We start from the raw sequence: 14,340 nt of genomic DNA, 5'->3' as shown, positions 1-14,340 counted from the left end.
GTACTGTAGATGATGATTACAACTGAACTGAATGTCAAAAGACGTTTTAGGATGGGCATTACGTCATTGTGCCAGATTTATTCCGAGGGCAGTGTTCCATAATTTTATTCAATCGTCTAACTCCTCCCTTTATTTACCATAAATAAATCTATTTATAATAAATTAATTTATTTGTCAGATGGAAGGGAGAAGGGAGAAGGTTCAAGTGATATGGGAATAGGTTGATTAATTACAAATAAGATTCACACAATTTTTGAATAAATATCTCGATAATTTCCTCGCAAAATTCTCAACTTTTTCTTCAATTGAACTCCTCATCCGCATGTTGGTAGTGAAATGTATGTAACTACGCAGGAAACATTCACATTCATTTCCCGTCTTGAATATTCATGAGCTGCGGGAATCAGACGATCATTGCACAATCATCTCAATTAATTCCCCCTGATTCACGAGATGAATCATACCCAGGCATCAAATCCCTCTTCAATAACTGGAATTCCAATTATTTAAGGATCCAAATATTCTCCAGTCGCTCCTTTGATACTCCTCCCACTTCAAATATTGACTACGTTATTTCTGAATGACCTCTCAATCACCAATAGATCGTGTCAGTGTCAAGAGCAGAGTGGATCCATTATCTTCACAGATTGGAGGGCCTCTTGACTCGCGGAAAATTATTCCCAGTACCCGGTGAACTGTTTGTCATTCATCGTTTATTTCCAATTGGCCTGTCTTGAGCTACAAGGCCCAACCCAAGCCAACTATTACGTCGTTACGGATGGCAGTCCCTTCACAGGTGCAGCACAGGAAGCTAATCCTAAATGAAGTCCAGCTACCTGAGGACATTATGGTGTGGTTGACCGTAGGTTTGGGGATTTCTTCGAAATTTATTTGTCAAGAGGAAGAAACCTGAAGAGCTGAAAGCTGAAGCTGAAGAGTCTCATTGTCATCTCATCCTGAATCAGCTGAATATTTCTCTCTCCAGATCATCAATTGAAGTCACGAAAAAAAATCCGGAAATAGTAACTGATGCAATACAGTTCTGGGGATTCTCTATAGACCAACTAAATCAATACCCGAACGACGCAGAAGTTCAACTGACGACGGGCTCACAACGATGACGTACAATCTCAAAAGATGGCAATCAGGGATTCCACATCGATGAATCGTGTGGTAATAGACCACGTATGCGGCAACCGTTATTTGTCCCCCCCGAGTTACGCTTACAAAGGCAGATTCATGGCGAAAACCCGGTGCCAACTGAGAGGACAAACAATGTTGGAGACGCCAAGTGAATTTAAAATGTCAAGAGCTCGGGAAATTATTCGTTCAACGGTGACAATCGAATCTCTTATCTCAATTATATCAGATTGTTCAATTTACTTTCAACATATTCTATTTTATTTTCATGAGTATTAGGAAGCCTCGCGATTTTTAAATAAATTGATGGGGTAGTTCTGCGAGGAAATAATCCCTAGTGTCGTTTCCCCAGGTGCTTTGGATGCTGGAATGCTTTGTATGGTCAACACGTCCAGTGGAATATTTCTGATGGCTCCTAATTTTCATGGAAAAAAATGAGGGAATTAGATCTAGAGAGAAGAAATTTCCGCTTAACTCAGTGCAATAATTGTCCTGAACTAGTCCCTCTTTATGAATTTTTCTTAAAACCGCAGTGAAACTATGATGAAACAAAAAAAAAATATTGAACTGTAGTCAGTGAATGTATGAATTGACGATGGAAGCCAGGATTGCTTGGCAAGATCGTCTCGATGGTGTTTTTCCATCATCACGATGGGATTTGAAAAAGCATTCACTTTGTAGCCAGAATCCTTTCGCTTGGCATTCCGTAATTTTTATTTAACGTCATTCCACAATTTTCACTGTACATTATCTCGTTTCCATCTGCTGAGTTGAAACAAGTTGACGCTGCAACCAGGGCAATGAGTCAATTCTACGAAAAATGCAGTGGTAAATGACTGTGGACAATTGAACGGAGCCAGAATGGGAAAGTGGCACAGCCTCAGGTCGAAGCGTAATTCCGGAAAGAATTAGAATCGAGGGGAACTGAAAAAAAAAACAACGTAAACTGTGAAACAAAGCTGTTGAAAAATGTGGTTAAATATCACTGGAGGGAGAGGAAGATTTGATAAAAATTGTTGATAAAATTATTCGGAAAAATGGAAACTGGCGCAGAGGAGTTGAGGGAAAATTTAGGGAAATAATTCGAAAATTACCAGACTTTGATTTTTAATTTTACTGTTGCGAAAAATTTACAATCATCGAGAGATTTCTTATCAACTTTTTATCACTCCAAAATTATGGAACAATTATGTATTTTTTCACGGAAAGAGTCCGTAATTTTTAAACAATTTTTATCTCTCTGTCTGTTAACTGTCATGTTTAAGTTCTCCAACACTCGCATTGTTTTATCTTTTTGCCTGTTCTTCTGTCCAAATGATCATGGAAGATCTTGTACACCTGATTAACCAGGAACAAGACCTCCTATCCGTGCGTGTCTAGTTTATTATTACGAGGATCGTTCGGAGGGAACGACTCAGTTTACCTCCGTTTATGGGGGAACTAATACATCCTCTCGAGAATGTATGCAGACTGATGTTCACTGAGTGCATGATGCATCTCAGGATGATGTAGTTATACGAATGGCGTGTCCTTCCACGTGCGCCCGACCTCGACCAACCGGCGTCCAACATCGCGTTGTTCGTCGCCTGACTGACGAATCTTTTCAATTAATCTCGCCTTCCGAGGAGCCATTTTTTTCGCATAAATTATCTTACAAATGAGACAGACCAGTTCGAAAAAAAATCGTCGAATACTTCTCGGGAGTTACAAATATTTACGGAAAGGATTAAAGCAATATTTTCATTAACTAATGAAAAAAAAAATCGACTCGGCCATTGGATGTAATTAAACGAAGTGGTTTAACAGCTAAAAAAAATTTTTAATAACAAAAAGATCAGTAAAAAATTCTGGAAAAATTGTCTCCTCGAATTTCGGCTTTTCCTTCCTCGTTGGTGGTGTTCATCACTGCTGAGACTGTCTCCTCAATCACATCAAGCTTGGACTCTTCTCTCGGCGGCTGTCGTGGCAGTTCGGAGCTCGCCGACGCACCCGATACGCCGCGGTCATTCAGTCTCGGCCGAATCGTCGACAAGTGCGGAGTGAATTGCTCGTCTCTGGCAGTTGTGTCTGACCACGAGCTCCAATCGGCTGTCACTTGACAGCTGAACGACAGGACATGCATTCTACGTTACAATATTTTTCGAAGATCAGGATATACCTGCGAAGCTCATAAATCCCGGTTTCGATGTTTTGAAAATTTGAATTTTAAACTGAAAAAATTTGAATAAAAAATTCTAGCGAACAAAATGATATTCATGTTTTGCGAATGACACGATAGATTCGTGCGTTAGGACACGAACAGGTGAACTGTAATTTCCCTCTGATCTAATGCCAAACAATCAGCTGACGTTGGCCAAAGGTCAGTCCAACGGAATACAAAAATCTTTCGTCGTAAATTATCCGACGTAAAATCTATTTCGAGGGAAAAATCAGTTGTCGGTGAAGAATTGCGATTTTCGGAGAATTATTCAATGACTCTAGTGCACCCCAGTAACTGGTGGAGATCAATTGTGTACGTGCTGGGTGATATTGGATCAATTGGTGACTCAGGCGTCTGCTTGGGACGACAATTGACGTATTTTCGTGCGCTCCAGTGGGATTAAAAATTTTTTAGTGGAAGAGTGAATAGATAAATTACCAGAGGAATTTTTTCCCCCGGAGAAGTGACAGATGACGCGAGTGAATAAACTGTCAAGGTCGGGGGGATCGATATCACGAGGATGTTGACAGCCCGATCAGGAGCACTCGGGGTTGGTAGAGTACCCAGAACCCCGGGTCCTGTTGAAGGCAGTGATCATCTGTTTCTCCTACCGGAGAGGGCCCTCATCATGGACAGCACACACCTCAGGCAGGATCTCGCTGGACTTGACTTCAATCTTCATCTTAATCTCCTGCACACTGCACCACGTGGAAACGTTTGGCTCTGTGAGTTCAATTGTCCATTTCCAAACTGAGAATATTTTTTTAACAAATATTTTTCAGTACACGAACGAAATTTTGGATTAAAATTAGACCTCTAGAGGACAAAACGTGGGACGAAATGGCAATTAACCACATTTAGGTCAAGTTTTGTTGGAAAAGTTGGACTTGAGAGGACAATTTTTGTGATAAAAGTAACTTTCGTCCCCCATTTTGCCCCCTGGAGGTCTAATTTTAAAGCAAAATTTGTTTCGTGTAGCGAAATGATGAAAGACTAGTTTGATGAATATTTTGGAATCTGGAATTTCAAATCTGATGAAGGAACTTCGCCATCACTACACGATTAATCGATCGAACAACTGATATTTCATCAATCTGAATAATCAAATGACGAAATACTAACCTTTTCTTCGTCGAGAAAGTGTTGAAGTGTCTGATTGATTCCAAAAAAATGAGGTTCCCCAATAGCCAGTTGTTATAATCAAATTTTTTGAAATCTCTTTATGCTCTCTAGGATAAAAAATCAATTACTCAAAGGCTACATCAATCACCAGGACCCGATGACCCCACCTGGTCCCCCCCCTCATATCCCATTCATACCAGATACACCTCCTCATTACTTTCACGTGCAACTTCACAAATGAAATGAAATGACTTTTATCCATTCAATGAGGCCTCTCATGATTAATGAGTGCTGCACGCGACACGATCCTTTTCTGTGTCACACTCTCAGATATTCCATTGATTCCAGGGTGCCCCAGATCCTTGACGCCTTATCACAGATTACGCGAATATTATTGAACGTCTGGGAGGTGTGTTCCTAGATGTTTGAATATCCTCACAACCTGGACAATTGCCTGGTGATCCCCGTTACTATTTTCCCAGGCATTTTTATTCATTAGTTTCTCTTTAACTACGCGAGTCTGCGAAATTCGAGACATGATGGGTAATCGACACGCCGTCTTCTTGGAATACCTAACGGACAGGTTTTTTGGCCGGGGGAGAAGGAATTATTACAGAGCATGGTGAATCAACACTGGGAAGTTGCGATGAATTTGCGATTTTAGTGGAGATTTTAGAATTCCTTTGAAATTTATTTTAAGGCACCGACAGTTGGAGTTTTCGACATTTATGGTGGTGCATCATCAACTGAATTTTACCGTTCCATTTATTTTTATGATGTAAAAAATTTTACATTGTACTTCTTACCGTTGGAAGTATTTTACTGGGACCTTTGCCAAATTTCATGCATCTCACGTGCCAGAAAATAATTCCAGAAGTGATTCCACCGAGTGGCCTTGATAATAAACAATTTGAAAAGAAAAAAAACTTTGAAAATGAAGACAAGAATATTTTGCAATCCATCAATTTCCATCAGAAGCACGAGCTTTTCTGCTCCTCCTCCTCCTCCTCACCACCCCCCCCCCTTCCCGTGACTAATTAATCCGTCTCCAATGGCCTAGATGAGCTCCGGAATGAGCCTTCGAGATAAAGACGTAGTTGATACCAAAGTTAGCCGGAGGCTAAACCACCTCGATCAGTTTATTATGAACGATCAGTGAACGACAAATTCACCTCAGGTGATGTCAACAGATAATCAACAACTTAATTAAACAACTTGACGTGATAAGTTCGTTGAACTGTGTCATCTGTTTATTATTACCCTCATCTATCCGTGTAAAGTATTTTTTGTCAGCTCCATATGCTGTCATTGACTCTATTGGTTGAACTCTGCTGATCACAGCCAGTAACCCCTAGTAATTAATAGTAATAATGGTTAATGAAATAATGAATAATTCGATAAATTGTCTAATGTAGTTTCTCTCATTTATGTTACAGGTGAGTCTTTGAATTTTCTCGTGGCGAGTGATACTTTAGGGGGAAGTGGGTAATGTACTGCAATAGACATTAAAAATTACCTCAAAATGCATCAAGTCATTAACAATTAGATTCTATGGGTGTTATTTGCCTCATTATTCAATGACTCGGCTTTCACAATTTTAAATAATTTATGAATGGTATTCAATGGACGAGATGCAATTGAGGTCAACTGTAACACAGAAATTAGAGATGAACATGCTATAATGTTAGTTGAGAGCATGAAATAGTTGGGTATGTGATGAGAAATGACTCTGTAATCTTGCGGTTCTTATGTACCAATGTTCAGAGTAATTGATTTTATTTTAACCGATTTTAATTGATTCGAATGGATTTTAATTGGTTTAATAACGTGATTTGAGCATAGTATCTTGGTAGGTTCATTAAAAAATATGAAGTTGATGCTTCTGATTCTGAAACATGAGAATAATTAATGGGATTATGAACGTTCAGAGCAACTGATTTTATTTTAATCGATTTTACTCGATTCAAATTGATTTAAATTTGTTTAATTATGTGATTTGGGTATAGTATGTTGGTAGATGTATTAAAAAATATACAATTGATGCTTCTGACTCTGAACAATGGTAACAATTAATGGGATTATGAACAATTGTTCAGAGCAACTGATTTCATTTCAACCGATTTTAATTGTTTAATTACCCGATTGGAACACAGTATCTCGTAAATGCATTAAAAAATGTGCAATCCATTCTTCTGACTCTGAACAATAGGAAAAATTTCATCTAAATCACGGGTACGTGTTAAAAAATTGCGAAAAAAAAAATCCACCTCCAAATGCGCGATTACGTGAGATCGTTATCACAGCACTCGCATTTGCCATGACGCCGACAGGTGCAAAGGCCAGCTGCATAGAGTCACGGCTTGGGCTACTGTTTTCACTGGCTCTAAAATCGTGATTCACGCTCCCCCTTTTTTTTTCCACAACCTCCCTGTCTCACCTCTTTCTTCGCACTCATTGGCAAATCCCAGAGAAAGTAAAATATCCACTTAGCAATTTGTCAATGCTCCCGGTATTGCCACAATCTCGGTGCACGCGGTGAGTGTCGCACATGATTCCTTACTGAGCAAAATGTTTATCTGCAATAGTTAACCGTGAAATTGTAGAATTTTTTTTTTCCGTTAATTTGCGTGCGTTGACGGTATCAAGTAGTTCATTAGGATAAAATCAGTCTTGCGTGAGGAAAAAATTATTAAGTCGACAGAATAATTTCGTAATTTTATTTCGAAGCTAATGAATTCAAAATTGCAATTACATCATGGGAAGATAATTTTTCTTATCAGGAGCAATTAATCAGTGATAGTCAACATTGAAATATGTAACACGACATCGAGAGAGACTTTTTTGTGTGTAAATTACGGTTTTCATTTCTATTTTCATATTTTTAATACAATAGTGAATATTATTCTCCATGAGCTCAAGCCCTATTGTTTATTATTAAAAAACACGTTATAAATTCACAATTAATCAAGATTACAATATCTATAATCGAAGAATTATCAATCACAAAATATTGCTAACTTATCAGAGTCGATAATATCGTTCGTATTTCGGAGTAACAAAGAAATAATTTTACAGAAAAAAAATTTTCTTTTTTTACAAATCATTCTACAAATACTCCAAGCTTGATAAACAATATCCAGAGCTCATAAAAAAATCACGAGGACAATCCATTATCTAAATTATTAACTGAAGCCTCGTGTCCCTCGTCGTTTTCATTATTAATTCCTAAAATGGGTAATAACGAACCGACTAATGTCCCACGTCATTACCCTGTCATCCCCCTTCACCCCTTCATTACCCTGTCAACCTCCCCCTCCTCCCCCCCATCCCCCACCCCTTCATTAATGAACGAAAATTATTGGAGAAGAAATAATGGAGATCGTACGAATTAGATAATAATAAAATTGACAGATAATTGTGGACGTGAATAGTGACATGCACGTGGCATTATTGACAACTGTCATGATTATGGTACTACCATAATTACAACATTTTTTTTCCAACGAAAACACGTGTTTGCGTGACACTAAAGAGCACTTGTACACCTACTGTGTTACGAGTGTAACAAGAGTACTGGACACACTAAAGTAAATTGCCCAGTCACCCAAATTACATCGACCATTGTAATTGGCCTACGCGCACCTTCGACTCGGCAATCGATAGGTTCGCCGGGTTGATGGACCTTTGCCTTGTCTACCCACGTTGCAATGCACACGGATAATCGTGACTCGGTTGATTCACTTTTATCCTCGCGTGCATCACGAAAGGTTGTGGGCCCAGGGGGTGAGGAGGGGGAGGGGAAAAAATTTGCGAATTATTCGGGGATATTACACGTCCGGTAGACGAAGATGTTCGGCCCCAGCGAGTAATTGTATCCCAGGAGAAGGTGCGGTTTGAAAATTTCACGTCAATCGGTTGAAGCAATTTTTTTTTTTTGGATGAAATTATTGATTGATAAATATGTAATTTTGGTAAATGAGGATTTTTTTTTTAGGGAAAATGAGGAGTTGTTTGTTAAATAGATTATATGGATTTAGTGAATATATGGATATGGATTCATTGAATATATGGATATGGATTTAATAAATTATTCAGTGGAGTGGGAATTTATGAAAACCCAACCGTCCAGATCTCGTCGTTTTATCATCACTGCGGATCGTGGACCCATTTCCAGCTGGGGGATTCGATTTCACTGATAGATTAAAATGAGGGAGTGGACAGACAGTACTAAATGAACTTCCGACGACCTCGATAATCCCTAAGAAGTAATTTCGCCCAGCTGGCAGTATTTGATTTTATCAAATCTCTGTCCGAAAAATTTCACCGTCACCCCTAGTACACATTCTCCATTTTTCATCGCTCATTAAATTATTAAACTCTCCCCAAGTCTCTCCCACTCCCCCTCACTCCAGAATTCTCCCACAAAAAAAAAATGTTATGAGACTCCGGAGAAATCCCTGTAATTTGTGGTCATGTTACCGCAATTCAATTGTTTCTTCACACAGAGTGAATATTAAACCCCACTCGGAGACAGAGAACCACTAATTTATCATCATCATGATGATTTTCTTTGAATCCCACCGGGGGATACAGCGGACTCAATGATGATTTTATTTTTCTCTCTTTTACTGATTCTATAGACAGAGGAGTGGCCTGACCCGGGTGCGGGGGCGAGACGTGGCAACGCCTACGATATTGCTCTTCCTTCGAGTTTATGATATATTCAACCTGTCCCATGAAAATCCACTTCGCTTTCTTTATTTATTATTTAGAGAACCGACTCCCTACAGTCTCTAACCCTCTCCAGGGAGTGAGTCATGCGCGTAAGAATTGTACACCTGTTAATTATTACAGGAGAGTGTATGGAATATTTTCGAATATTTTCAAAAATATTTCATACACTTTGAAAAAATTCAAAATTTGTGGCTCCTCCGATAAGGAAAATTTCCCTCTTTTCCTTTAGCGACCATCGGTAAAGTAGATTTTTACAGAAAAATTCGGTGCTGTGTTACTGTCGGTAAGACGATGCCTGTCGGCAATGTCTTGGATCCTGGTCCTGGATCACTTACCCGGAGAAATCGAGAAGAATATTTGATGGGAGCGAACAGCAAACGCTAAAAGAGATATTGCAATACCGATGACTTTGAATTTTTTATTGAACAACCCACGGGATTATTCATGGGGAATATTAATCATCGTTTGATTATGTTATCCGTCTCCCAATCGGGGATTTCAATGAGTGAATTGTTGCACGATGATTCAATGGGTTTTGTAAGAGGTGAATACCAATAGTCATTGATTGGTTTTTTTTTTCTGCAGCAAACATTCTCCAGGGATTGATTGGAATGTTTGAATAGTTTCTCAGGATCATCACGAGATTGTTGATTATTCCGCGCAATTGTTGTGTAAGTGATTCGTCACAACTCACGGGATTTTAAATTAAAACAGCGGGATCAATCGTCAGAATTTTTTGGACGCGTTCCTCTCAACAATGACGGTACATTTTTTTTTTTTCAGTGAAAAGTTGATGAAAGTTTTTAGTGGAGTCATTCGAAGGACAGAGTTCTTGCGCTGGGATCGATAAAACATTTGTCCCGATTTTTTGGGGTGTTGAAAAAAAAATTTATTTGATGAAATTAATCTACGTAGTACTTTTGTGGCAACTGGAGCAAAACAGACCGACTTTTTTCAAATTTAGAAGGTTAATTTCAGTCACAATTTCTGATCGTCATCAATTTTATATGAAAAAAAATCGTGACTGTTGAGATTTTTTTTGGGGAACAGGTGCATCTGCAGAGAAAGAAATTTTGGATTGAAATTAGATCCAGAAGGTGAGGCGATAGACTGGAGATCTAATTTTTACTTAAATTTTTTTCCCAATGTGACTATTAATATTAACTATGAATATTAACAATTGGAGTGAAGATTAGCGTATCACGTCTGTTCATCACAGAGATTTACTACTGAGGAGGGAGGGTGTGACGATATTCACGATATCTACATTTATAATAAATTAGGAAAATTAAAAATCACTTTATAACGTTAAATGGAATGTTAAGGTACGTTAACTTTTTAAACATCAGCTTGGAATTATTTCTTGCGATGAAAAAAAAATCTATTTATACTCTTGCACTTTCTCCATTCAATCGCAAAGTATTTCCTGCGAATAATCGATATAAGGAGAGCTGAGATAATTGCATTCGTGAAAACTCCGTAATTGAGTCCTAAATATCTCCATTTTAATTGCAATATCCAGTTAACGTACCATCGGAGCATCAGAAAAATTCAAAATTAATTATTTCACGTCCTCAATTGAACTTTAATGATCTCCACATGTGTTTGGCGAGTCAATTTACTCGACAAAAAAATTCTCCAATTAATTAGAATTTTTATTTTCCTCATTGATTAATTTCAATTTTTCTCGTCTTCTCGTGATTATTATTTTTTTTAAAGATAATTATTAAATTGAATTCTCATTTCCCTTCGCCCATCCTCTTATAAATCCATTGCCGAGACACTGACTAACAGCATTTATTTACCACTATCCTTCCTCGGTCATTATCACCCACAGCAATTCCTCAGATGTTCGCTGACCCGATAACCGCTGCCAATTAGGCCGTGATTAATACCGTTAATGATGGGTCCTAGAAAACTGCCACTGACGAAATAATGATGGACTAGCTTTCCTAAATTAAATCATCACTCACTAAATTGAGTTACAATGAAAGATATTAATTTCGCTGGTGCTTTCTTCGAGTTTTTTTAATTGGTTATGGTGTCTTTCTCGGCGGGAATTGCCATCATTAAGATGTAATTAAAATTACACAGACCCAATAATCGTTGAATTTCTCGTTACGAATTTTCTCGTCTCTGCAATTTCATGCTTTATGAACACCAGCCATTTTGCCCCCCCGTGAAAAATTGCTGGAAAATTTTCCCCTTTCTTAAGACATTCCCGGATCAAATTAAGACTTCAAGACAGACATCCCAAGATTTCATTTTTATTTACGACGTAATTTCTTTGGATTAAATAAATTTTTATTAGTAATTGACGAATATTTTTCTTTTCGTTGATTTTTTTTTTCTAATTCAATCCAGAGGACAAAAAAAAACAAACTTAATTGATTTTTCATTTTCCTGAGTGTTCAACAATTATAATAACAAAATAGTTACTAAGAAAAAAATTTAATAATGATATTTAAAAAAATGGTAGAATAGATTACATTGAATTGACATTTCTGAATAGGCCTTGAAGCTCTCGCTGAATTAAAATCATCAGCATTAAATTGAATGAAAAGGGAATGCCGTCATTCATTAAAAACCCCCGACGTTCATCCATTAAAAATAATAAACCGAGAGTTACCCCCCCAAAGATGTGAAAAAAAGGCGGCGACGATACTGAACTTTAATGAAATTTTTCGAGCTATTCGTGAGACTCAGCGACCCGACAAATGTCAGGGGTGAAGAAGGGGGGGAAAAAATTGTATACTGTCACTTTAATCTTTCACTTTTGATGCTTCACGGGCACAGAGACCATCCGCTCATCCATACACAATTACACACCAACACGTCTCGTTACAACTGCATTCCCTTTCTCGCACCTACTTTGTTCTCATTTCTCGCTCAATCCATGGGACTACGAGACTTCAAGGTTTGCACTGTGTGTGCGATATGTATTTGCGTGAGAAAAGTGAGCTTTGATGTTACCTAACACTGTGAACGAGATAAATTTAATAGCCTCGTAGAAAGCTGGTGGTGTGTGAACTTAGGAGATAACATTATTGTCGATGCAAATGGTTTGTGCATTAGAAAAGCTGGGGATGGTGAGGGAGGCTTTTAGGATTTTTGAGGGATGATTGTATTTGGGTAAGGGGGTGTCCAGACTCTGTTCCAATTTTTTGAAATTTTTAACGTAATTTTTACGTATTTTTTAATATTTTTTTCTGTCAATTTCCTGGAAATCCATTCAGATATTTTTTACGATTTTATTTATGTTACAAAAAATTATCTGAGGGTGCAGTCTTATCGAGTGAGTGTTATTAACCCGTGTACGTTAACTAAAAAAATATTTTTGCAATGTAAAGAATTATTTTTTTAATTTCAAGGAAAAAGTAATTAATTTAACGTCTTGTAGACATTCGACTGCTCAAAAAACCTCAATATTATCATAATAATCGATTTCCCATAATAAATTGTTGGTTCAATAAGAATATAATTCATCCATAAAAGCAATAACAATATCATAAAATAAATCGAATGTTCATAAAACATTTACAGCACTCTCCCTCGTGAGAGCAACAATTATCATTAAAAATATTATTCCAACACACGAAGAATGTTGTTATGACGAATGTCTCAACCTTTGACGTCCCAGATCGCTTAAGCTGCAATATTTATAGTTTTACGTAATCCTCCACTCTGGTCTCTCTGGATCGTTTCCCCTGGATACTCTGACCGATCGTAAATAATCCCTGAGACAAAGGGAGGGGGGAGGGGGGACACGCACCGATTGGCACCGGTATTTGAGAATCGATCCTCCCCATTTTTTACCCGAGAAATTAAAACAAAAAATGTGATGTAAATGAATGTGATGGCCTTGAAACTCGTGGGAGAAACGACGAACGTCCCCCACGTTCAAAGTCAAATTTGTGAACAATAGACTAACAATTACTGCAGTTGATTAAGACGTTTTCAATTTATTTAGGGCAGATATTCGGATTTCCCCCAGTAAAAAAATTCTTCTTAATTATTTTTAAATTAATTACACACAGGGAAAGAAATTTTGGATAAAAATTAGAGGTTTAGAGGGCGAAAGGTGGGACGAAGTGACAATCTATGACTTTTTATTAATTAATTTTTTAATAATTAGACTTAGGAGACTAATGTTTATGGTAAAACTGAACTTTGTCCCTCGTGTCACCTCCTCGAGGTCTAATTTTTTATTTAAAATGTCTTTTCGTGCACCGGAATGCGAATCTTGTCGTTCCTCGCGTTTTTCTGGTACAAAAGCGTTTTTTTTTTTACGGAAATTCCCTGGACTGTCTCACGCACAATTTGGTGTCTTCCGGACGTGATGGAAAGGACAGTGCGTTCCTACTTCCGGAGGCTAGGTCTTCAATTAAATATGTGCACTGAGGTGGCCGTCGGCACGAGAACAGAGGTAATTCTCCAGCGGGTTTAACTCCTCTCCGGAGGATTTCGTAGTCACATGAGGACATGAGTTTTAATGAAATTGAGATATGAAGAGAAATAGTTCAAATTTTGAATGCGCAGAGCTTGCGACGCTCAAACAACTATTTCACTCTATGACTGTTGGAATGTTCTTCATATTGCGAGTTTGATGATGGAGATATGTCGCGGATGATAAATGCATCAGTAGAGGGATGAAGAATGATGGAGGGAGATGGAGGGATGAAAAATGAGTGAAAAACTCGAGTAATCGAGCAACGAAAATCTCTTGTTCTTCTTTTACTCGAGAATTTTTTATCCGACGACAGATAAATCTTTCCTCAAATCGCATTTTATTTTATGTTCGTACTGTCAACATAAAAATTCGTCCCTGTTTTATCGACGATTTATTCTCACGCGAGGAGAAAAAAAAATTCAATAAAAATTGTGGAGGAGAAATTCGAGGCAAAAGTGCGAGTCGCGACGGAAGTCGAACGAATCGTCGTTCACGAGGATAAACATTGTTTAAAAATTACGTTATTGTTCCGTAATCTGTCAGTCAAAACAATATTTAGTAACAATTGCAGAAGAGTTACGCACTTTTTTAGTGAATTTTTGAGGAAAAAGTTCAGAATGTTAAGGGAAAAATTGCGAAACGGTTCCGTAATTTTGACTGTCAGATTACGGAACAGACACTTATTATTTAAACA

The 14,340-nt window shown here is 37.8% G+C and overlaps 1 protein-coding gene across 25 annotated transcripts in view; it reads left to right on the top strand.

Annotated features, from left to right (window-relative positions):
• Positions 1 to 14,340, top strand: part of LOC135169415 (MAP7 domain-containing protein 2-like) — a 76,092-nt gene that overhangs the window by 28,028 nt on the left and 33,724 nt on the right. For 5 of the 25 annotated variants that reach the window (XM_064134413.1, XM_064134404.1, XM_064134396.1 and 2 more), the window contains exon 1: positions 3,442 to 4,065. The exons of the other annotated variants lie outside the window; for them this stretch is intronic. In XM_064134413.1, the coding sequence (XP_063990483.1) occupies positions 3,861 to 4,065 (205 nt within the window). In that variant the 5' untranslated portion in view covers positions 3,442 to 3,860. Of the gene's footprint in view, positions 1 to 3,441; positions 4,066 to 14,340 lie in introns of those variants that run through there. 25 annotated transcript variants of the gene reach the window in all.

The sequence above is a fragment of the Diachasmimorpha longicaudata genome, chromosome 15, assembly GCF_034640455.1.
Source record: "Diachasmimorpha longicaudata isolate KC_UGA_2023 chromosome 15, iyDiaLong2, whole genome shotgun sequence".
Taxonomy (NCBI): domain Eukaryota; kingdom Metazoa; phylum Arthropoda; class Insecta; order Hymenoptera; family Braconidae; genus Diachasmimorpha; species Diachasmimorpha longicaudata.
This window is presented reverse-complemented; position numbering and strand designations above follow the sequence as displayed.